This window comes from Hemiscyllium ocellatum, chromosome 10, assembly GCF_020745735.1.
Source record: "Hemiscyllium ocellatum isolate sHemOce1 chromosome 10, sHemOce1.pat.X.cur, whole genome shotgun sequence".
Taxonomy (NCBI): Eukaryota; Metazoa; Chordata; class Chondrichthyes; order Orectolobiformes; family Hemiscylliidae; genus Hemiscyllium; species Hemiscyllium ocellatum.
The window spans coordinates 64649787-64675771 of NC_083410.1; the positions used below are offsets into that span (position 1 = coordinate 64649787).

Sequence of the window (25985 nt, forward strand, 5' to 3'; positions counted from 1 at the left end):
ACTGATTGTGATTGCAAGACTAGTGGCTATCAAATACTACTTCCTTAGTTGAGGCACTGCAGATTTGTAATTTATTTTTAAAAGCACTGCTATTGCAGCAATTGGAGCTCCTAATGTCAGCAGTAGTTTGGTAAATAGAAGCCCATGAAATTTCACAATGAATTTTTTATTACAATTAACCTCTGAAATAAATAATAAACTGTGTGCTGCATAGAATACTTCCATAGTTATCTACATACCTTACTCGTTTCCACCATTGTAGGCAAGAGGCACATATTGAGTTCTGGACGAGGAGGACGTATATTGTTTTTTCCACCCATTAACTTTATATTCTCACGACAGGGGAAATAAGGTCCTAAGGACACTGTAAAATTAGTTTATAAGATGAAGAGTGAAACAGAATCTTCCAAAGCAAGTAGAGATTTATTTGTTTTTATTATCATTGTGCAGTTAATTATGTAACAGGTTGTACTTACTTGGTATACTACTATGGTGACAGGTGCAATGATTGTGCTGAAGGAACGGCACCAAAGTATGAAGGAAATCATGAGGACTCAGGAGGACAAGTTCTTTTAAAACATCTAGAAAGCAATGACAAATTAATTTTACGTACATAAAAAGAAACGTTCCCTAGACCATATTTTTGGCAAGTCCCACAGTGGACTCATTTTAAAAATGATCAATTTATTGAGTTATTTCAAAGTGTGCAGTAGTGTAGGCATAGTTTTTTTATGATGCCGATATTATTTTCAAAAACACTTGCTTGAATTGTACTTCGATACAATTTATTTTCTTTTGCTGATTGTGCTGGCCAAAAAGTAGTAATTTTCTCCAAATGGTTCCTGAAATTTTTAAAAAAGCGTACAATACAGATTTAACAATAAGTAATTTTGATTCCAACCACTAGACTAAAATGGTGAGCAACTGAATCAAGTGCAAATTCCCTCTCTCATATTCGTCACAAATCTCAAGTGTGTTTCAAAAACCTTACATTCAGTTTTCAAACAACATTGTGGTCAGCACAAACATACAAGTACATCTTTCAAAGACAGGCAGAAAAACTGACATAACATAAAAGTAATAAGACAATTCAATGTACCTTGGAATTTAAAATATATTAATGAAAATAGAAAAATATAATTTATAAGTTTATATTTTGTTCTGCTACAGCTACAGGTTAATAGTATGTGAAACATAATTCCATTTCTCAATTTGAATACTGGTGCTGAGGTCTTCTAATTAGAGGTGAGTGAATAAACCCACATGGACTCCTCTTTAATTTCACCTTGAAGAAAGTCATTCATATTCTGTTAACAAATTACTTGAGAGCTGGAAATCAATGGTTTGTGAATTGTGGGTACAAGTCCATGTGTTAAGCTTGCACCCACACCTCCCCCCTCACTTCCTCCAAGGCCCCAAGGGATCCTTCCATATCCATCACAAATTCACCTGCACCTCCACACACATCATTTACTGCATCCGCTGCACACAATGTGGCCTCCTCTACATTGGGGAAACAGGCCGCCTACTTGCAGAATGTTTCAGAGAATACCTCTGGGACACCCGCACCAACCAACCCAACTGCCCTGTGGCTGAACACTTTAACTCCCCCTCCCACTCCACCAAGGACATGCAGGTCTTTGGCCTCCTCCATCACCACACCATGGCAACACGACGCCTGGAGGAAGAGCGCCTTATCTTCTGCCTAGGAATCCTCCAACCACAAGGGATGAATACAGATTTCTCCAGCTTCCTCATTTCCCCTCACTCCACCTTATCTCAGTCCCAACCCTAGGACTCAGCACCGCCTTCTTGACCTGCAATCTTCTTCCCGACCTCTCCGCCCCTCCCCCAAGTCCCTCCTCCCTATCTTTTATCTTAGCCTGCTTGGCACACCCTCCTCATTCCTGAAGACGGGTTTATGCCCGAAAGGTCGATTCTCCTGCTTCTTGGATGCTGCCTGACCTGCTGCGCTTTTCCAGCAACACATTTTTCAGCTCTGATCTCCAGCATCTGCAGTCCTCACTTTCTCCATGCGTTATTCTACCAGTAATTAGTAATGCAACCTCATCACACATTATAGATTTTCTTTTTTTCTGTTTTTGTCAGGACCATCGAAAATTGGGAAAAAAAACTTGGATCAGAAATAACCAAAGACCACAACGCTATAAGACTTAGTAGCAGAATCAGTCCATTTAACCTGATGTGAGTGTGGTCTACCAGTCAATCATGTCTGATATGTTTCACAATCCCATTCACCTACCTTCTCCCCATAACCTTTGATCTCCTTACCAATCAAGACCCTACCTCTGTCTTGAATACACTCAATGACTTTGCCTCCACAGCTTTCTGCAACCATGAGTTCCACAGAGTGACCACCCTCTGGCTGAAGAAATTCCTCCTCAGCTCCATCCTCAAATCTTAGTCTCTCCTACTAGTGGAAGCATCTTCTCCATGTCCACTCTATCAGGTCTCTCAGTATTCTAAGTTTCAATCAGATCCTCCTCATCCTTCTAAACTCCATCAGGTATCGATACAGAGTCCTCAACCACTCCTCATTCAACAAAAACTTCATTCTCAAGATCATTCTCGTAAAACTCCTTTAACCCTACTCAAAGGCCAGCACATCCTTCCTTCGACATGGGGCCCAAAACTGTTCACAATATTCCAAATGCATTCTGACCAGCGCTTTGCACAGCCTCAGCAGTACATCCCTAGTCTTCTGAAAAAGGTGCTAACATTCCATTTGCCTTCCTGTGAAATGAACTTGCATGGTAACCTTAAGAGAATTCTGAATGAGGACTCCCAACTCCTTTTGTGCTTCAGATTTCCAAAGCTTTTCTCCATTTAGAAAATAAGTCTACTCATCTATTCTCCCTACCAAACTGCGTAACTCCATATTTCCCAGTGCATTCCATTAGTCATTTCTTTGACTACTTTCCTAGCCTGTCCAAATCCTTCTGCAGGCTTCCCACTTCCTCAGCACTATCTGTCCCTCCTATCTTTATGTCATTTGCAAACGTAACAAAAATGCCCTCACAGTTCCTTTGCTCAAATCATTAATATATAATACGAGTAGTTGTGGTCCCAACATAGACTCTCGCAGAACTCCATTAAGTCACCAGCTGTCATCTGAACAGACCCCTTTATCCATGAAAATCCCTACTGGTCAACCATACGAGATCCTAAATCACCTTAATACAATGACAGGAAGCATTCACATATAATTTGTAAACACTGGAATTTCGAACATTGCTTTTCACAAACTGTTATTGATCCCCAAAATAACCAAATTTATCAAGTGGCCCTCAAATGAAGAAATTACCAATGTTAAGAGATCTTAATCTGGCATCAGAAATCTCTCCTACTGAATCAGATAGCAATCAGGCAAGAGCCAGGCCACTGGTGGGTGTTCACCTGACATCAAGAACTCCTAGCCAGTGGCTGGCAACTCTCACTCAGCTACACCACTGAGCAGGTTGTGGTTGTTGCCAAAGAAATCCCTTAGAGCCTCAGGATCACAAAGTGCTTCAGATAATTTGAGCAGGTGATTTGTGGGGTGGGGGTCACAGGGAAACGAGAGGAGGGGTGGCTTTCATTGGATCTCCCATTTCCAATGTCTAGTCCGTCAATCAGGCACTAGGATCAAGAGATGCACATCATTATCACTGCAACACCTCCCATGCTTCCCCATTGTGGTGACAAGCAGCTGACTGACAATAGGCCAACTTGCAGTTGGGTTAGTCTCAATGGTGACAGGATGAAGGTCTTAAGTAATCCTCAAGGGGCTACTTGATGGTCTCAATTGGAAGTGGTGCAGGAAAGTTGATCATGGGCTTTCCAAACAGAACTTAATTTTGATGGACAGACAAAAGTCATGTCATTGACCTGCCTAATGAAATGACCTTCCCACCTTCAAGCTTGTCACCAGGGAGAGCAGAAGATTCTGTCCAATATTCTGCTTTTCATAGTTTTAACTTTTATATGTATCAAAACCAACACAAATTACGTATGAATTAACAGGATGATGCTTCAAATACAAAAGTTTTACGTTGCTGGCTTGACTGTTCAAAAAACAAAGAAACATTATACAAAGCCAAAAACACTTGCATTCAGTACATATGCAAATATCTAGATTCACAGTTCCACAATATGATATTCTTTATTCATGCAGGGTGGGTCAGGTATCCTATCTTACAATAGCTTTAATCCCAAGGTTTTATTTAGATATAATCAACACCAAGGCACATTCTAAGAACTCCTCTCCCTCAAGTCACAATTCTTGGCACACTTCTTTTCTGACTGACCAAACAATAACACCTCAGTTAAAGGTTTAGCCACTTCTGGTTAAAATCATGTACATCTCCAGCAACTCCAAACAACTTGCACAGCTTTTTAGGTTTTAAACCTTTTAAGCATGCTTACACAAAGTCTCAAAGAGCTGTTATAACTCTTTGCTTGATTGTCTACACCCTCCAACTCTCCTTGCTGCAGCTCTCCTTTGTATCTGTTCAAATAACAACTGTCTCAAGTTCCTTCCTATTTGCACAAGTTCCAGATCAAGGGTCCAGAGTTTCTGACCATCCAAGAAAATTTAAAGTGATCTCTTAATAACTAATGCAATTACTGCTTTTGAATCGTAGATCACCATATTCCCCAAACTATCACATCCCTTCCACAAAAACAAAAAGTTATCATGGCTACAAACATAATGCATTATATTTCCAAAACAGACTTCAAATATTCTGAGCTATTTTACAATCTTATAAAACCCAATACACGTTTGCCCGGCTTGAGACATTGCAGATACCATCCTTTGTTCTTTGAAAACTCTTGATATGTTAATCTCAATCACATTATTTTGAGTTACAACGTGCCATAATTTTTAGTGTAAGTTGCAGCAGCATTAAACCACACTGATATGTGGATTGGTTTCCAATTTCAAACTTTTCTTGGAACATTAGTCATAGTCTGTACAGACCAGTAATCTTACTCTTGTACTCCATGCTGCTTTTTAAAATCACCACTGGATTGTGCAGTACAGGCCCTGGGATCCTACTGGTAATGGGCCCAAAGGTTTCACAATTTATTTTGTCTGGTTAACTTTATCAAGAAAAGTGCTTCTGCTGATAGACCTCCTGTCTTCTGAAAATAGACAGCTATAGATTGGAATCCAAGAAGAAATCCCCTATCATAGTGTTTCTTACTTTCTTGATTTGGCAATTTCCTTTGTTCTTACTGAGAGTGACACAGCAAATCGTCAGATTGTTTGAAACTGACTCGAACCTCACAATTCAATTTTTAGCTTCTCACTACCATTTTCACCTAACTCTGCCTTTCTTTTTTAACATGTTCAAGCCTTGGAGAAAAAAAACATAACAATGAAGCACCCAAGATCATCTTAATTTTGAGCCCAACTTCCCAATTTAACTCTTCAGTTTTGTTTTTCAGGAGATGCAGGTTTTGTTGAGTAAAGTGCTCTTGAGCCACTGAACAACTAACTCTAATTCCAAATCTGGTTGAGGTTATGTTCTGTTCAGTTAAGAAAGCTTTTGTTCAGTAATGAAGCCACATTTTAAATTAAGCTGGTACAAAGGAAGAGGTAACAATTTTCAATGATCCCAATGAATATGTTTTTATTCAGCAAACCTGTCTGGAGAGAACTTCATCTCACTTGCCAACAGCAGTGATTGTGTCAATCCTGTCAACACTCAATTTGTCTGCCATACCAATGAACATAGGGACATTATACTCTCTCAAATATCTCCAATTAATCTTTTCAGTTAAAAAAGGTAGTTTGCAGCAAACATTACCTGTGAGGACATTATCAGATTATCCTTCACTTAATACAGACTCTTAAAATTCTTATATTTAACAAGCTTAAAACAATTATAGATTCCTAGGACAGCATAAAGAATTTACAAATTTATTACTGTTGTTGCCTCCAGGTTAAAGCCAGTAACATAAATAAAGATAGATTCCTCTCAGTGAGCATACAGTGTTTACCTACAATTTCAGAAGAACATGTGAACTCTTGTGTCTCAATTTTGGCCACAAAATGCAGGGTAAGTCCACTCTTGCTTATTACTATTCCATCAGCCTACTGTCAAGCAGCAGCAGAGTGCTGAAAGTGGCTGACAACATCAACAATATTCTTAAGCAGCACACATTCTGCAATAAAATGCTCACTGATGCTCAGTTTGGACTCAGGACCACTCATATCTTGACTTCATTACAGCCTTGGCCTAAACATGGACAAAAGTGGTAAACTCCAGAGTTGAGGTGAGAGTGACTGTCCTCGCTATCAAACAACAATTAATACAAATTTGACAAAATTTGTAAAGTAAAACCAAAGTCAATTAAAATTGGAGCAAAAGCTCTGCTCTGTTCAGAATCATATCTAGCACAAAGGAAAATGACTCTGGCTATTGATAAGAGGCCATAAAGGTTATTGTATAAAATAAAAGCTCAGAGTGATGGGGTAAGATGCTGGCATGGATAGAAGGTAGGTTGACTAATTGAAAATAGGAAATAGGAATAAAACCCTTTCAGGCAAGCAGGATGTCACGAGTGGTGTGCCACAGCAGTTGATGCTGGGGCCTTAACTCTTTACAATTTATACAAATAATTTGGATGAAGTGCCCAAAGGTATGGCAGTTAAATTTGCTGACAATACAAATATAGGCAGGAAAGAGTTATGAAATTAATATAATGAGATTCCACAAAAGGATGCAAGTAGATTAAGTGAGTGGGCAAAGTTCAGACAAACAGAGCACAATGTGAGAAGCTGTCCATTTTGGCAGAAAGAATAACAAGCATATTATCCAAATAGTGAGAGGTTGCAAAACTCAGATGCAGAGAGATCTATGTACGTTAGTGAATAAATTGCAGGCTAGTGGGCAGGTACAGCAAGTAATCAGGAAAGCCAACAGAATGTTATGCTTTACTGTGAGGGGAATTGAATCCACGGGTAGGGAGGTTATGCTTCAGTTTTGGTGAGGCTGCCTCTGAAGTACCTGTGTGTACAGTATTGGTCATTGTACATGCAGAAGAATGTTAATGTACTGGGAGCAGTTCAGAGAAGCTTTTCTAAACTAATACTTGGAATGAGCAGATTGCTTTATGAGGAAGGCAAGTCAGACTAGGCCTGTATCCTCTGGTGTTTAGAAGAGTCAGAGGTCACTTAACCGAAATAGAAGATCCTGAGAGGACTTGACTGGATAGACATGGAAAGGGTGTTTCCTCCTGTGAGAGGATACAGAACTACAAAATTAAGGAGTCACCCATTTAAGACATGAATAACAAATATTTCTTTCTCTCGTGGGGTTCCTGTGGGTTTGGTATTCCCTTCTTCAAAAGGCAGTGATGCAGAATCTTTAAATATTTTTAAGGCAGAGGAAGATAGAGTCTTGGATGCAAAGAGTATGAACAATCATCAGAAGTGCACAGGAAGGTAGCTTTGGAATTAAAACCAGATCAGCCATAATCTTGTTGAATGGCAGAGCAGGCTTAGAGGACCAAGTGAACTACTCTTGTTCTTGATTAAATGCTGTTGGAGGTCAATCATTTTAGTCTTGGAACACTGACGTATCAGTTCCTCAGTGTAGTTTACAAGATCTGACCATCTTCAGTTGTTTCATCAATGACATTTCCTCCATCATAAGAGGAGTGAGGATGTTCACTAATAACTATACACTGTTCAGCACCATTCACAATTCTATGATCCATTCAGTCCATATGCAGCAAGTACTGGACAACAACAAGGCTTAGTCTAATGAGAAGTAAATAACATGCATGCCACTTCCTTCAGCAGCATTCTCACCCAGTTTCAGTTTCACATGCCAGCACCTTCTAAACTCTCCCAAACTTAGAGGCTAGGAATTCTAACATGTCCTGGATGTAAGTTTGCTCACTGAGCTGGAAGGGTTATTTTCAGACGTTTTGTCACCATACTTGGTAACATCATCAGTGAGCCACCTTCTAGTTCAGCGAGCAGGCTTACATTCAGAACCTCAACCTCAGTTACAAGTCTTCTCAAAACTCGCTAATTCTAACATGTGAAACTCACTTCCCAACTCCCTGTTACCTGTCCACCTTCTTCAAGGCACAGGCCAACACTGCAAACAAATACTCAAGACTGCGGCTTGACATTACCCAGGACAAAACAGTTGAGTTGATTGGCATCCCATCTACAAGGTGCACTGTCGCAAACTTCTAAGCTTCCTTTGATGGCATCTTCCAAATTCACAACATCTACCACTCAAAAGGATAAATGCAGCAAATGGAACATCACCACCTGCAAGCACCCTTTTAAGCCACACACTGTTTTAACTTGAAACCATATCACCATTCCTTCACTGTTGCTGCGTCAAAATCCTGGAACTCCATAACAGCATCACGGTTGAACCTACACCCCAAGGGCTACAGCAGTTCATGGAGGAAGCTCACCACCACTAGGGTAATTTGGGATCGGCATTAAATGTTTGCCTAACCAGCGATACCCCATCTCAGGAACGAGTAAAAGAAAAACAAGTATCAGGAAACAATAATCTCCAATAACTAACTATTTCCCCAAGATACTCAATTGTATTGCCATTGCTGAATCCCCCACTAGCAATATGCTGGCCAGAAACCAATATAAATATAATGATGGTAATAGCAGGTCAGGGCTGTAAGTTCTGTGATAAATAACTCACCTCCTGATCCACAGTCAACAAAGTACATGTCATAAATGTGACAGAATACTTTCTTGGATAAGTGCAGCTCCAACAACATTCAAGACTCTTGATTCTACTTGGGGCAAAGCAGCCTGCTTTATTGGCACACTGTTCACTACCTTATTTACTCCCTCTACCACTGATGTACAGAGGCAGCAGTATGGAGCATTCATAGGATACATTGCAGCAATTAGCCAGGGTTCTTTCCAAACCCTCTAACACATAGAAGGACAAGGGCAGTAGATGCATGGGGACACTACCACCTACAAGTTCCACACATACCATCCTAACTTGGAACTAATTCTGCTATTCTTTCACTGTGGCTGAGTGAAAACACTGAATCTTACATCTTACACTATATGGACAGCAATGGTTCAAGAAGGCAGCTAATCCCCACCTTCTCAATGGCCATTAGGAACAGGCAATAAGTGCTGACCTCGCTGGTGCTGATCACATTTTGTGAACACATAAAAGAAATTCCTAAAGCAATCAAGAGACTTGCATTGCTGAATGATAAATGCTGTTTACTACCAAGCAAATATTTTGGTGAAAATGGCCAGTCATTTCGTGCAGGATTCTCTAACCATTCAAGAAGAGATGTTTATGGGGTCATAGAGATGTACAGCATGGAAAGAGACCTTCGGTCCAACTCGTCCATGCTGACCTAGTCAGTTTTTGCTAGTAAAAGTTGACATTAACAACAGCCCCTGCAGCAACTTGTCAATTGAACACAGCATGATATTAACTTTGGAATTTGTAGTTTATCTGGATCCAATGTAAATTTATTTAGTTGCTGAAGTTTAATCTCATGGTATTATTACCTATACAGGCATTTCGAAGTTCTGGCGGACTATAGGAATTCAATAATGTGAGAAGCTTGTGAGCAAATTCGATTCTTTCCTGCCACTGGATCAAGGCTTGCTTAACATCTGTAAATATAAAGTTTAAAAAAAAAGTGTGAAATTGAAAGTTGCAAATTTTTTCTAAAATGAGACATTATTTTGTTGGTAACAAAATTAGTACCATACAGCAAGAGGAGGACGACAAAGTATTCAAGAAATATATTAAAACACAAAACACGAAAACAAAACAATGATAATGAGTATAAAGATACAAAATCAAAGATCGAGTTGCGTGTCCTAGTAGGAAACAATATTCTATTGTGCTAATATGGACATCTTATGTTAGCTGCAATGTCAAAAGGTGAAAATTTAAAATTTTGTTAAAAGCCTCCACACTCCAAATACTATTTTTGAAAAAACGGTTGTCAAATATCAATAGTAAATTTCGTTCTTGGCATTTCCAACCTTCACATATGAAGGGCATGATAGAATGCATTTAAAATAATCCATTAAAAACATTACACTTACATTAGAGAACCTTCTGAGACAGTTAAGGAACTCTTACACAAACAAAAAATTCAAAATTAGTCGAATAAAAAACACCAAAAGTCAACAGACCTTTCCGCTGCAAATATGGACGTGTAGATTTCAGAACAGATAAGAAAATAGAGAGAAGCTCCACCAAGTCGCCAGTCACATGGCAAGCTGTAGCCTCATGGTACATCATGTGCAAAGTATTAAAAGACTAAAAAATTAAAAAGAAAATTAGAAACATATGTTTTGATTTCTTGAAGCTAAAATAATTACTGTAGAATCATAGAAACCTTACAGCATGGAAACAGGCAACAAGTCTACACAGACTCTCTGAAGAGTATCCCATCCAGAATTATCCCCCTAACCTATTACTCTACATTTCCCCTGACTAATGCACCTAACCTCCTCATGCCTGAACACTCTTTAGCATGGAAATTTGTGTTGCTGGAAAAGCACAGCAGGTCAGGCAGCATCCAAGGAGCAGGAGAATTGACGTTTCAGGCATAAGCCCTTCTTCAGGAATGAGGAGGGTGTGCCAAGCAGACTAAGATAAAAGGTAGGGAGGAGGGACTTGGGGAAGGGGTGCTGGGAATGTGATAGGTGGAAGGAGATTAAGATGAGGGTGATAGGCTGGAGAGGGGGTGAAGGCGGAGAGGCCAGGAAGAAGATTGCAGGTTAGGAAGGTGCTGCTGAGTTTGAGGGTTAGGACTGAGACAAGGTAGGGGGAGGGGAAATGAGGAAGCTGGAGAAATCTGCATTCATCCCTTGTGGTTGGAGGGTTCCTAGGCAGAAGATGAGGCGCTCTTCCTCCAGCCGTCATGTTGCTATGGTCTGGCGATGGAGGAGGCAAGGACCTGCATGCCCTTGGCGGAGTGGGAGGGGGAGTTAAAGTGTTCAGCCACAGGGCGGTTGGGTTGGTTGGTGCGGGTGACCCAGTGGTGTTCTCTGAAACATTCCGCATGTAGGCAGCCTGTCTCCCCAATGAAGAGGAGGCCGCATCGGGTGCAGCGGATGCAGTAAATGAGGTGTGTGGAGGTGCAGGTGAATTTGTGATGGATATGGAAGGATCCCTTGGGGCGTTGGAGGGAAGTGAGGGGTGAGGTGTGGGCGCAAGTTTGCATTTCTTGCGGTTGCAGGGGAAGGTGCCGGGAGTGGAGGTTGGGTTGGTGGGTGGTGTGGATCTGACGAGAGAGACGTGAGGGAGTGGTCTTCCCAGAACGCTGATAGGGGAGGGGAGGGAAATTTATCATTGGTGGTGGGGTCTGTTTGGAGGTGGCGGAAATGACGAAGGATGATATGATGTATCTGGGGGTTGGTGGGGTGATAGGTAAGGACCAGTGGGGTTCTGTCCTGGTGGCAATTGGAGGGGCGGGATTCAAGTGCAGAGGAGCGGGAAGTGAAGGAGATGCAGTGGAGAGCATTGTCAACCATATCTGAGGGGAAATTGTCTGGGCTGTACGGTATTGGAATTGGTCCTCCTGGGAGCAGATGCAGCGGAGGCGAAGGAATTGGGAATATGGGATGGTGTTTTTACAGGGGGGCAGGGTGGGAGGAGGTGTAATCTAGGTAGCTGTGAGAGTTGGTCGGTTTATAGTTGGTTGGTCGGTCGGTCCGCGTTGAGTCGGTTGCCCGAGATAGAAATGGAGAGGTCTAGGAAAGGGAGGGAGGAGGCTGAGATGGTCCAGGTAAATTTGAGGTCGGGGTGGAAGGTGTTAATAAAGTGGATGAACTGTTCAACCTCCTTGTGGGAGCATGAGATAGCGCTGATACAGTCATCGATGTAGCGGAGGAAAAGGTTGGGGGGGGGTGGTGGTGGTGGTGGTGGTGGTGCCAGTGTAGCTGCGGAAGATGGACTGTTCCACATATCTGACGAAGAGGCAGGCATAGCTGGGGCCCATGCAGGTGCCCATGGCTACTCCTTTGGTTTGGAGGAAGTGGGAGGATTGGAAAGAGAAGTTGTTCAGAGTGAGGACCAGTTCAGTCTGTCGAAGGAGGGTGTCAGTGGAAGGGTACTAGTTGGGTCGGCGGGAAAGGAAGAAGCGGAGGGCTTTGAGGCCTTCGTGATGGGGAAATGTAGGTGTATAGGGACTGGATGTCCACGGTGAATGTAAGGCATTGGGGGCTGGGGAAGTGAAAATCATGGAGGAGGTGGAGGGCGTGGGTGGTGTCCCGAACATAGGTGGGGAGTTCTTGGACTAAGGGGGACAGGACCGTGTCGAGGTATGCAGAGATGAGTTCGGTGGGGCAGGAGCAGGCTGAGACAATGGGTCGGCCAGGGCAGTCAGGCTTGTGGATTTTGGGCAGGAGGTAGAAACGGGCAGTGCAGGGTTGTGGGACGCAGGGGATGGGAGATGCACTGAGGTGATGAGGTTATGGATGGTCTAGGAGATGATGATTTGGTGGTGACAGGTGGGGTCATGGTCAAGGGGGCAGTAGGAGGAGGATGGCCTCCTTCTTCAAAGACCGCAATTTCCCCTCAGACGATGCTCTCCACCGCATCTCCTTCACTTCCTGCTCCTCTGCCCTTGAACCCCGCACCTCCAATTGCCATCAGGACAGAACCCCACTGGTCCTTACCTACCACCCACCAACCTCCAGATACAGCGTATCATCCTTCGTCATTTCCGCCACCTCTAAACAGACCCCACCACCAAGGACATATTTCCCTCCCCTCCCCTATCAGCGCTCCGGAAAGACCACTCCCTCCGTGACTCCCTCGTCAGGTCCACACCCCCCACCAACCCACCTCCACTCTCAGCACCTTCCCCTGCAACCGCAAGAAATGCAAAACTAGCGCCCACACCTCCCCCCTCACTTCCCTCCAACGCCCCAAGGGATCCTTCCATATCCATCACAAAATTCACTTGCACCTCCACACACATCATTTACTGCATCCGCTGCGGCCTCCTCTACATTGGGGAGACGGGCCGCCTACTTGCGGAACGTTTCAGAGAACACCTCTGGGACACCCGCACCAACCAACCCAACCGCCCTGAGGCTGAACAGTTTAACTCCCCCTCCCACTCCGCCAAGGACATGCAGGTCCTTGGCCTCCTCCATCGCCACACCATGGCAACACGACACCTGGAGGAAGAGTGCCTTATCTTCCGCCCAGGAACCCTCCAACCACAAGGGATGAATGCAGATTTCTCCAGCTTCCTCATTTCCCCTCCCCCCACCTTATCTCGGTCCCAACCCTCGGACTCAGCACCACCTTCTTGACCTGCAATCTTCTTCCCGACCTCTCCACCCCCGCCCCCTCTCTGCCTATCACCCTCACCTTAATCTCCTTCTACCTATTGCATTCCCAACACCCCTCCCCCAAGTCCCTCCTCCCTACCTTTTATCTTAGCCTGCTTGGCACACCTTCCTCATTCCTGAAAAAGGGCTTATGCCCGTAACGTCGATTCTCCTGCTCTTTGGATGCTGCCTGACCTGTTGCACTTTTCCAGCAACACATTTTCAGCTCTGATCTCCAGCATCTGCAGTCCTCACTTTCTCCTTTCCACTATTTAGCATGGCCAATTCATCTAACCTGCAAATCTCTAGACTGTGAGACGAAACCAGAACACCCAGAGAAAACTCACGCAGACAAGGGGAGAATGTGCAAATTTCACTCAGACAGTCGCCCAAGGCTGGCCTGTTGCTGTGAGGCAGCAGTGCGAACCATGCTGTCCTAAATTATGGCCAATTTAATACAATCACAGATAAAGCAGACAAATTGCTACCAACATACCTAGTGAAACATTATTGCTGCATTTTCCAATAAAATAGCTCCCCAACATCGTTAATTTTAGAACACATAACATTACATCACAGTACAGATCCTTCGGCCCTCGATGTTACGCCGACCTGTGGAACCAATCTGAAGCCTATCTAACCTACACTATTCCATTCTCGCCTATATGCCAATCCAATAACCATTTAATTGCCCTTAAAGTTGGTGAGTCTACCACTGTTGCAGGCAGTGCATTCCACGCTCCTACTACGGAGTAAAGAAACTACCTCTTGACATCTGTCCTATATCTATCACCCCTCAATTTAAAACTACGTCCCCTTGTGCTAGCCAGCCCCATCTAGGAAAAAGGCTCTTAGTGTCCAACCTATCTAACCCTCTGACTATCCTGTATGTCTTAATTAAGTCACCTCTCAACCTTCTTCTAACAAAAACAGCCTCAAGTCCCTCAGCCTTTCCTCATAAGACCTTCCCTCCATACCAGGCAATATCCTAGTAAATTTCCTCTGAACCCTTTCCAAAGCTTCCACATCCTTCCTATAATGAGAGGACCAGAACTGTACATAATACCCCAAGTGTGGCTGTACCAGAGTTTTGTACAGCTGGTTCCGAAATTCAATCTCTCTACCAATAAAAGCTAACACACTGTACGGCTTCTTAACAACCCTATCAACCTGGGTGGCAACTTTCAAGGCTCTATGTGCCTGGACACTGAAATCTCCCTGCTCATCTACACTACCAAGAATCTGACTATCAGCCCAGTACTCTGCATTCCTGTTATTCCTTCCAAAGTGAATCATCTCACATTTTTCTGCATTAAACTCTATTTGCCACCTCTCAGCCCAGCTCTGATACTTATCCAAGTCCCTCTGTAACCTACAACATCCTTCGTCACTACCCACAACTCTACCGACCTTACTGTCATCCGCAAATTTACAAACCCATCCAGGTCTTTTATAAAAATGACAAACAGTGGCCCCAAAACAGATCCTTGAGGTACACCACTAGTAACTGAATTCCAGGATGAATATTTCCCATCAACCACCACCCTCTGTCTTCTTTCAGCTAGCCCAAATTCTTATCCAAACCACTAAAAAACCCTCAATCCCATCCCTCTGTATTTTGTGCTATAGCCTACCGTGGGGAACCTTATCAAATGCCTTACTGAAAATCCATAAGCACCACATCAACCGCTTTACGCTCATCCACCTGTTTGGTCACCTTCTCAAAGAAGGTGTTTTGTTAGACAAGCACCCATCTAAATGCAATGAGAGCAAAAGATTTGATGGAACCCAAAGTCTGTTTACAGGAATGGCCAATGAAACTAATCTCAAAAGGTTATTTAGCAAAAAATAACCACAATTTATTGATTAGGATGCACTGAAAACATTTTAAAAATGAAGCTTTGTTTTCAATTGATTACTTAGGATACTTTCTTAATGTTCACAAAGTATGGATTGAAGGTCACTGGTTGTTAGCTGCTTTGGCAAGCTCAATATGATGTGTTGTTGTCTGGCATATCTCTAAACCTTAGGATTAGCTAGGAACATGCATAGCTCAAAAGAAACTTAATTTGTTTTATTATCTGTTGCATATGGGTGGAGATTCATCAAATAAGCCAAAACATTCAATTCCATCTAACTGATTGTACATGTTTTCTCTGTTATTGGTTTATTGGATGCAAGTATCGCTGGCAAGGCCAGCATTTACAACTCATCAGTAATTCCCTCAAGATGGTGGTATGAATCATCTCGGCCTGCTGCAATCGATATAATAGAGCTGGACCCATAGGGCTGTTAGAGAAGGAGTTCCAGGATTCTGACCCAGTGACAACAAAATAGTGGTGAGACTTTGAGGGGGCCTGCAGGTGGTGATCCCATGCATCTGCAATCCTTGAACTTATAGTGGTAGAGGTCCTGGGCTTGGAAGATGATGTCATTGCAGTTTAGAGGAATTCTTGCTGTACATTAAAGATTTTACACACCATTGCCTATAAGCTGTCAGTGGATTGAATTAATATTTAACATGGTGGATGAATGATCAATATTATACATTTTTTTGTGGGATGTGGAGATTACTGGTAAAACCAACAATTTGTTGGATGCCCCTAATTATTCTTGAACTAAATGGCCTTTCAGATGTGATAAATGGCTCAATACAGGAAAGGTTGTGAGCAGGCACAATAAATGGTAGCAGCAGGAAAGACTGTATTTTATCTGCTTGGCATGGATGAGTTAGACCGAAGGATCTGTTCCATGCTATACATCTGACTCTATGACTAATCTGCAGATCAAGCTAAGTCACCTAACCAGACAGTTCTATTACAACAAGGACATCTACTAGGCAATGAGAAAAATACTTAGGTATGTCCTGTTGACAAAAAGCACAAATTACCTACTCTACCTTCTATCACTCCTACCATCCAAGAATAGGAATTTTGTAACAAGTAATTCGACTTCCTGACTTCCCAAAGTGTACCCATCATCTTTTATTCATAGGTCTGGAGTTTGGTAGAATATTCTCAAGTTTTATTTATGGGATGTAAGCTTCACTGGCTGAGCCAATACGTCTATCCATCCTTAGTTGTCCTTGAGAAGGTAGTGGAGAGCTGCCCTCTTGAACTGCTGCAGTCCGTTTTGAGTCAGTATACCCACAATGCCGTTAGGGAGGGAGTTCCAGGACAGTGAAGGAACAGTGACCCAAGTTTGCTGTTGTTTTTTTTCAGTGCTTTGTTTGATGCCAGCTGGCCCACCTGGTTTCATTTGCCTGGATGAGCATTGCCCAATAACATTCAAACAGCTCAATTCCAGGATAAAGCAGTCAGCCTGACCAGCAATTCTTTTATCAACTTACACATTCACCCTATACTGACATACAGCGGCAGTAGAGCATATGAGGCAACTGCAACAACTTGCAATATCTCCTTCAGCAAACCTACAATGTCAATCATCCAGAAGAATAAGAACAGATGATGGAAACACCTTCACCCATACACTCTCCTTTCAGCAATACTGTGCTGATATCTGTGCAACATAGTTTGCAAGGTTTAGGAAGGCAGCTCACCACCAAATTCTCAAGGACAATTAGGTATTAGCTGTAAATGCTGGTCTTGTTGGCAATCACATCCATTGAACAAATGAACTGACAAAAAAAAAGTACCGAGACTGGTTTTTCATTCCACACTTATTAATTGAATATAAATTCTTCCAGTTGCCATGGTGGGAGATTTGAACAAATGTTCTTTGAGCAAAAGGTCTAAGCCTCTGGATTATCATAAGGAAGATCACAACATTATCATTTCCTTTGAACACAATTTAACAGAAACACACATTAGTTTACTTACAAATATATTTCTGCCTGAAATTTTTGCAGTTAAACTAAAGCCACCAACTAATAGTTCTTCAGTAATTTTCCAAAATACTAAAAATGAGCAACTGCATATGAATATAATATTGTGGCGAGGTTAGCACAAGTAAAACATCTTTACTATTTTGAGATTTCAAGAAAAAGTATATACTGTAGTTTGTAATAGGACCTGCTGTGCTTTGACCAGCAACACATTTGCAGCTGTGATCTCCAGCATCTGCAGACCTCATTTTTTACTTTGTAATAGGTGTACATAATATTTTTAAAAATATAAACTGAAGTTCAATCAAATATACACTGTCTATTCCATCTTAAACTAGCAAACAATGAATACCTCAAGCCAAATGTCTTACAAAAAACCATAACATAAAGGAGTAAAAAGAACTAATTTATTTACCTCTGTCATCAGAATTAGACCCCGATTGAAAACAACAAGCAGCCTGTCTTCATCAGTTTCTAGAAGAATTCTGAAGGCACTGTAATAATGAAAGAAGGCACCATTGATGGAATGTTCTACCTAATTGTTGTGTAGTGCAATAAACACAAATGATGGAAATCACAACAGATTATTTACTGTTCGATCAGCTTTGTTATTATTTCTGGCAATATTCATCACCAATACATATAATCACCCACTTAATCACCAGCTACTTCCTCAGTGTACTTCACCAGCTCGTCACGGCCTTTGAATCAACTATTCAAAATAAAATGGTGAATACTTGAAAGGCATGAGTTTATCAAGCAAGATCAGTAGAGATTGGTAAATGGAAACTCCTGTTTAACTAATTTAAGTGTTTCCTCGAGATAGTAGATAATGGAAATGCAATTAATATGCTGTACATGGAATTTTCAGAAGACTTATTAATTCATCAAGCAACTAGTTAGAAAAACAGCTAGTATGAAATAGAAGGAAATGTAGCAGTATGGATGAAAGGCTAATTGTTAGGGAATAGTTATGATATTGTTAAGAATAGCACGTGATTACTTAAACCTCAGGATTTCGTATTATATCAAAGAAAGAATCACAGAGTATGGAATGGTATGGGTAAAGTGATAGGGTGTGATGAAAGACAATAATTCTCCAACAAAATAGTCTACCTATTAGAGTAAATTCATTGAGGTTAATTGGGATTAATTATAAACTTGAAGAATCTGCAATTAACAGGTACTTCACAAACTCATGTTTTTGACAAATATGAGAAGAACATGATAAATATGGTAGATAATGCCAAAGGTTAAGCAACCTATCCTGCCAATAATTTGTACACATACATAACCATCTCTTTTTGCTCTTGTATTCATTTAGAATTATACCTGCACTTTATATTGTCTTTTAGTGTTCTTTCTACTGAAATGCATCACATAACACTCCTCTGCATTTGAAACTCACTTGGTACTTATTCACTCACTCCTGCACATCTTGTGGAGGTGTTGGTGGGATTTGCTCTGTGCTGGTCAGGGTTGGAGGTCTTCTTTTCAGCTTACATTAATTTGTGCTCTTCATTTTCCCCAGCTCAAAATGATCTGTGGTGGCTACATGAGGGCCAGGAAATCTATTCTACAGCATCCTCTGCCAGAATCAACCAGGGAATCTTGTCGGTCAGTGGTGAATGGACACCCCTGCCAGAGGAGGTCAAGACTTTTGCCTGTAGCACTACTATTATCTCAACATGAGAATCTACCTCAGACCTGAAGGTGGTGTCTGAGCAGTGCACTGACAAGAGCTGGAAGTCAAAATCACCACTCAACTAGTGTGCTGGACAGGATACTCTGAATGCTGACCATAAACCAACTGATGGCTGTCATATTGTGGTATCAGTGTAGCCACTCTGATATCTTCCAGAGTTTGTCACCAAGACACAGAAGATTCTCACTGACTTCTTCCAGAACAGAAGGTTGCTGTATATCTGAACCTCCCACTTATGGAGTCAGGCGTTGGTATGCCTTTGCATTCAGGTGACAATTTTGCACCTGCAGACTATGCTGCATATTTTTATGTAAAGCCCCCTCTATACTATCATGTAGTGGCAATATATTTTTTCCAGGAGCAAGGCTTCAACTACGACTGGCAGTTCCTGGTCACAGACCTTATAGATCTCAGTGACTTGCAGGAACTGCTTGTCTTTTACCAGGACCTTACCCAAAGTTAGGAATAAGGTTGCTTCAACTACAAACTCTATCCCATTAGGGATAGCAGATTGCATCGGGGAACCATCTTTCAGGAATGTGCACTTTCACCAAGTCAGATTCACATGTCTGGCAGGATGACGACTCAGGCTGTTTAGGTGATCAGCGTGAGGGATCACGCTGAATGCAGAATGGCAGGGTAGATGTTGCCAGAATTTCCATGATGTGCATTTGCAGATTTCAGTTTGCAGACAAAGTCAGCCAGAAGGGTTGTGCTTGGCCATGACTACACTTTTGATCTCTCAGTGGCTCAAGCATGTGGTGAACTCTCACCTGAGGTGATCTTCATTTAGAGAGAATTACATATTGGTTCCAGGAAAGCCAGTCCCACAATTTGAGAAGTTCCCTTGGTGTCAATCTGCTTTGCATAGACGAGTTTTCTGTATACGTTGTTGCTGCATATCCTCTACTTACTTGACCTTGTCAACCATCTGGACATGCTGTGCCATGTCTTTCTGCTATTGGGAAGTGGTGGGGGTCCTCTCCTTAGACTTTGAGGATTTGGCTTGGATAGTGTTGCATGCAGCAGTCCTATAAAGCAACTCCATGGTCTCCCAGGTCACTTTCTTTTTGCGACCTTGAACAGTGCCAGTATACATGGACCGCACTTGACTATAGTCCTCTTTTCATTATTTGAAGATCGGTTTCTTAATTTCTGGCTGAACTTCAGCCCCATGTTCCTTCGTTTTGGCCACCTGCTCAGAATAGGGTGGTCTGGATTTGGCCATTGAGGCTATAACAGATCCTAGACATGGAGAGCATCGATGGACCCAAACGTCTTCCCCTCTCTCATGATTATATCCACATCCAGGTGATCTTGAAAAAGGAGTATGTAGTGGCCATTGGCACACTTCAAAATTTTTATGAACGGTGATTATAGCAGGGGCTGGAGTTCTTCATCATCTCAAAGAATAACACTGATTTAATTCTGCAAATTTCCTTTGAAGTTCTGTATTTGTTAGTCTCCCTTAAAGGACTTTCAGCCAACTAACTTTGGTATGTTTTTTAACTAATGTGTTTTCAAAAAAGTAAGAAATGGGACTAGAGGGAAACTGGAGGTTGAGCAGAGATTTTCTTCAGAAATCTGTAAGACGTATCAATGAATAATTCTATTATGGATAAGCTCGAAGTTTTGTTCCCTATTTCACCATCTGGCTTGGATCCAATTTAATAATCCTGATGATGGGCTTTGGCCCGAAACGTCGAATTTCCTGTTCCTTGGATGCTGCCTGACCTGCTGTGCTTTAACCAGCAACACATTTTCAGCTCTGATCTCCAGCATCTGCAGACCTCACTTTTTACTCCAATTTAATAGGGTCATCCCACATCGACCATCAATGAGGCAGTTACATACATGCTGCACCTTTTTCCGCCTGTGAGGAAGTAAGGCAGTACAGAAGAAAACAGGCCAAACAACTTAGGAGGCAAAGCATAATGCTGCTGCCCCTTCCCTTCACCCCATTCCCGCATCAAATTCCGTAGGTATGCAGTCAGCATCTGGGCCTGTGGATGTGGCTGCTGGCTTTTGGGGGGGGGGGGGAATATCCACCTGACAGAGATACAGAGGAAAACCACACACTTCAAGACAAATGCCACGTCCCGATTCTCCAAACACCAGACAGCAAGAGGCATCTTACAATCTCAAGTTTTTGGGTCCTAAGTCTACAAGAGATCTGATATGTGACCATGCCTTGTGTTACTTTGATAAATATTTCTTCAGTAAAGGAGGAAGCTGGAGCTAGCCTGACTTCCACATCCGGTTATTCACATTTCATAGTCCAGCAAAGAAGGAGACAATGAGCACTCTTTTACAGATCACTCTTTACACGCCCCAATCCTATCAGGAAACATTTTTTTAAATAACAATCTGTTCAGCAGAGACAGGGACAGGATCGGTGTCACAAGATCCCTTTGAGAGACTTATTTATATTAAAAAGCAAGCCCATCAATAATTGATAAAGTACCCAAGAACAAATTACAAACACTGCTCACTGAGGCAGTGCAACAATAACAAAATACAAACAAAAGTAGTTAAACAAGGGGAGAATTAATTCAAAAGCATGATGGGGAAATAAAGCATGCAATTCCCCATGGCACCTATGTATCTGTAAAGGTTTAGAAGGTACAGAAGAAAGTTGCATGCTCTCCAAGGATACCAGGAAAAAGTTATTTTCCTCAAAACTCTGCACACTTTTTTCCTATTTAAACCTTCATGTACTCCCCTTATGAATGCCTCAACTGAACCTGCCTCCACCACAGGTGGTGCATTGCAGACCCTCACTACTGGCTGGGCGACCAAGAAGTTTTTCATCTTGTATTTGCTTCTTTTGTGTAGCACTTTATACTTGTGCCCTCTGGTTCTTGATCCTCTCATGAGTGAGATCTCGGTTTGTACTCGGCAGTAAAAGTTAGTGTAAGTCTGAGGAAAAACAGTTTACCTTTCCTTTAGCAGTTGCTGTAAGCTGCAAATTCTAAGTAAAATAGTTTTTTAAAACCTTTTACGTACTTTCTGTATTTGATATTGGATAGTATTTGGATAAAAATAATGTGTTAGGGTATGATAAAGAGACAAGAGTTTGGCATTTGGAAATGATGCTCATTTGAGAAGCTGGTGCAGACACAATGGGTCAAATGGCTTCTTCTGTGCTTTAGCACTTCTGCGATTGTGAATTTCCAGTTTCCAGTCCTAGTCACTTCCTCTTCATCATGGATATATAATTCCTTTGCCCCACTCAGAATAGTGTGAAGGCTCTCCACTTCCTTGAAGCCTGAACAATCCCCATTTACCTGGCTGATCTCATTCTCACTTTGTACAACTCTTCCTTTCACTTGTCTGACTTGCTCCAAGTCAAACGCACAGCTATGGATATCCATTGTGACTGCTTCTTTGTGGGGTATGTGATAAATTCCTTGTTCTAGTACAACTAGGTCTCACCCACAAATCTTTTTCCAATACATCGATGATATCATCAATGTTGCTCCCTACTCTCATCTGGAATTAGACAAGTTAATTTGATTTGCTTCTAGTTTCTATCTGTCTTTCACCTTCAACTGAGAAGGTGAGAGTCCATCTTGGACTCTTCCCTTTCTTGACTTCACCATTTCCACTCCTGGGTGTGGGCTGACTACAATAACTACTGGAAAGCAATCAATTCCTTCAGCTACCTCAACTACACTTGCTCCTATGAGGAAGGATCTCCAGACCCAAAATGCTAACACTGATTTTTCTTTACAGATGCTGCCAGACCAACTGAGTTTTTCCAGCAACTTCTGTTTGTGTATAATTCCTGACATTCTGCATCCTGCAGGAATTCCGATCCATTCTCCCAGTTTCATTGCATCGGTTCTGATGATGCCAGATTCCACTGAGGTGCATCTGATCTGCCCTCTTTCTTCCTTAAATCAAGGATGCGCCTTCTTCCTGACACAGCACTCAAATGAGTCAAATCATCACCTACAATTTTGCCCAACTCTTCCCCTCTCTCCCAGATTAATAACAAAGTTCCCCTTTTTCTCACTTTCTACCTGTTAGTCTCCATATTCAAAAGGATCATCCTTTACCATTCTGCCACCTCCAGCAGGATGCAACCACCAAACACAACTTTCCCTCACCTTCATGGTCAGCATTCCATGACACCCTGGTCCACTCCATTATCACACCTAACACCACCTCACAATATGTTCCACTTATTCCTCCTCTCCTTCCATCAAAAAGGATAAAAACACCATTTCCAGCTCCTTCCAGTTCTGAAGAACACAAATATTGAACTCAAAATATTAACTCTGATTCTCTCTCCACAGATGCTGCCAAACATGCTGGGTTTCTCCAGCACTTTATTTTCATTTCAGATTTCCAGCATCTTCAATCTTTGCTTTTATAAAAGTAAGGACATTATGTTTCAGGCACTCATGACACCACATGTTTAATACTGTGCACTGTTTCGGCCTCTTTATTTTAAAGGAGGATGCAAATGCATTAGAGGCAGGTCAGAGGAACTTCACCAGGTTGATAGTTGGAATGGGCAGGTTGTCTTGCAAAGATAGACTGGACAGGCTCGGCTTGTTTCGCTGGAGTTCAGATAAGTGAGGAGCAACTTGGTTGATAAAAAATTCCAAACACACGTGACGATTTGGTTAGTAACTTATGCTTCTTCTTCTTCTTGGTGAGCCCGGGACTAGAGAATATTAAGGGTTACCCCATTATGACAGAAATAAAGATTTCTTCTTGAGGGTTGAGAGTTTGGAACGGTATCTCAGAAGGCAGTGCAGGCAAGGTGATTGAATATTTTTAAAGGTGCAGGTAGAGGGATTTTTGTTAAGTTAGGGAATCAAAAGGCTATTGGAAATAGATGGCAAAGTTAAAGTTGAAACACAAACAGATCAGCCATGATGTCACGGAATGGTTGAGCAGGTTGAAGGGTCCAAAATGGCCTACTTTTGTTCCTTCAGTTTGTGTTAGTGTTTTTCTCCCTCTCACTCCTCAGAGTGTATGCATCTCTTCTCTCTCACATATCCAGCCCCTTAGACTGTATATTTTTCTCTCTCTCATACCTTTTGAGTCTATGCGCAAATACCTCCCTCTTCTCTCTCTGAGTCTACCTTTCTCTTGCTTTTTCACCCTTAGGAGTCTTTCTCACTGCTGCTGGTCTGACACTCAAGCTGATGCGCCGTCATTCAATTTCCAGCCAGTTATCCAACCACAGACTGTTTTTCTCCCATGCTTGCTGCTGAAAGGCTCAACGGTAACATGCTCAGGATAGAAATACCTTGTGACTAGAGGAGCAGTACCTCACAGAATGTAATTCCTCTCTCATTGGTGACCCATGATTGATTATGCAAACCTGGGTAAATTCAAAGGGTCCAGGTCGGAAGCAGTAAAAGGGATGCATTTTTCCTTTCTGTGGGCTTGTCTGCAGCTAGGTGCCCTTGGAGAAGGAACACTGTTTGCTGGTGTACCTCAAGCATTTTGAGACTGGTATGCATTGAGTAGTGGAAAGGACTGGAGTGCATCGTCACTCTTTCCATCTATCACTTTAACCTGAGTTTTGCATTATTCTGGCACAAACATGGCGAGCTAAAAGATCTCCTTCTGTACTGTATCCTATCAATTTCGAAAATAAATCAATTCTGATTATTTTAGACTGGATTATTTTTTTGCAGATAGATCGTTCCACATAAAATAACTTGCCAATGTTCACAACAAATTTCTGCATCAATGTCAAGAGCCAAATCCCACTCATTTTGTAACTCTTAATCAAAGTTTTCTACTTGCTCACAGCTGAGTTACCTTCCTCACAGCAATTAGTATTGTGGAACCTGAGATGATGCTGCACTTCAATTGTCATCTGAAGTAGTTTATTCCTTTCTCAAGCATTAGAGATACTGATATAATCACAGTACTGCTCAAATAACAGCTGGAAGGAACAGGATCTGAAATAATCATCGAATAGAGCAGAGAAGAAGTCAGAAGATATGCCAGAACTAGACTCAAATTTTCAGACAATGGGCAGCAAATGGAGTTTGATTGCTTTCAATGAAATAACATGAAATATTAGTGTAGTAGTAGTCCAGATCAAGATTATAAAAACAAAAAAATAGCATTTTGTCTTGGACTTTAACACAAATTATGTCTTGATTTCAATCTTGATAGTTTGGGCATGCATACACCAAGTCATTCCAGAAAACATTATATTCAAACATTACTTTCCAACTGCTAAAATGTATAGATTTCTAATGATTAATTAGGTTTAAAATTAGGATAAAATTGTAAAAAAAAGCAATTGATAGAAGAGTAGAAAACAGCAGGTACTTGCTAGAAAATTTGCCAGAATTGAGTACAAGTCAGAGGCAGTCACAGTGAAACTGTACAAAACACTCTTCAGACCACATATTGAACACTGAGATTAGATTACTTACAGTGTGGAAACAGGCCCTTCGGCCCAACAAGTCGAAGCGCAACCCACCCATACCCCTACATTTACCCCTTATCTAACACTACGGGCAATTTAGCATGGCCAATTCTCCTGACCCGCACATCTTTGGACTGTGGGAGGAAACCCACGCAGACATGGGGAGAACGTGCAAACTCCACACAGTCAGTCACCTGAGGCGGGAATTGAACCCGGGTCTTAGGCCCTGTGAGGCAGCAGTGCCAACCACTGTGCCACCGTGCCGTACTGCTCCATTCTTAGATACAGGAGCACAGAGAATAGCTTCAAGCACTTGAGCCAATATAATGAAGAGCCTCAGCCCTAGTGCTAGAGTAAATAGCAGAAAGTTTTAACCCTTCAAATTTAAAAAAAAACTAGGAGATGATCTTAAAGTAGCAATCTAAAATCAGACAGCAGGGTAAGGTGACAGTGCAAACAAGCAAAAGACAAATTTTGGACTAACATCAATAAGTTCATCCAACAATATATAAATATACAAAGGAATTAATCAGGTTTAGTAGCAAAGATGAAAAGGTTAAAAATTATTTAGTAATGACTGTTTTGTCCTTTTATTTTAAATGGGATGCAGGTGATGTACGAGTGGCCAGAGGTTGTTGCCTATTCTTAATTATTCTTGACTTAGGTGGCTTCTAGGCCAGAGGAAAGTTGAGAG

The 25985-nt window shown here is 41.8% G+C and overlaps 1 protein-coding gene across 5 annotated transcripts in view; it reads right to left on the minus strand.

The window, feature by feature from the left end:
• Positions 1-25985, minus strand: part of usp34 (ubiquitin specific peptidase 34) — a 472579-nt gene that overhangs the window by 16820 nt on the left and 429774 nt on the right. For all 5 annotated transcript variants that reach the window (XM_060831547.1, XM_060831550.1, XM_060831548.1 and 2 more), the window contains 5 exons: positions 17593-17671; positions 10178-10304; positions 9539-9646; positions 477-581; positions 240-364 (listed from right to left, as the gene is read on the minus strand). In XM_060831547.1, the coding sequence (XP_060687530.1) occupies positions 240-364; positions 477-581; positions 9539-9646; positions 10178-10304; positions 17593-17671 (544 nt within the window). The remainder of the gene's footprint in view (positions 1-239; positions 365-476; positions 582-9538; positions 9647-10177; positions 10305-17592; positions 17672-25985) is intronic.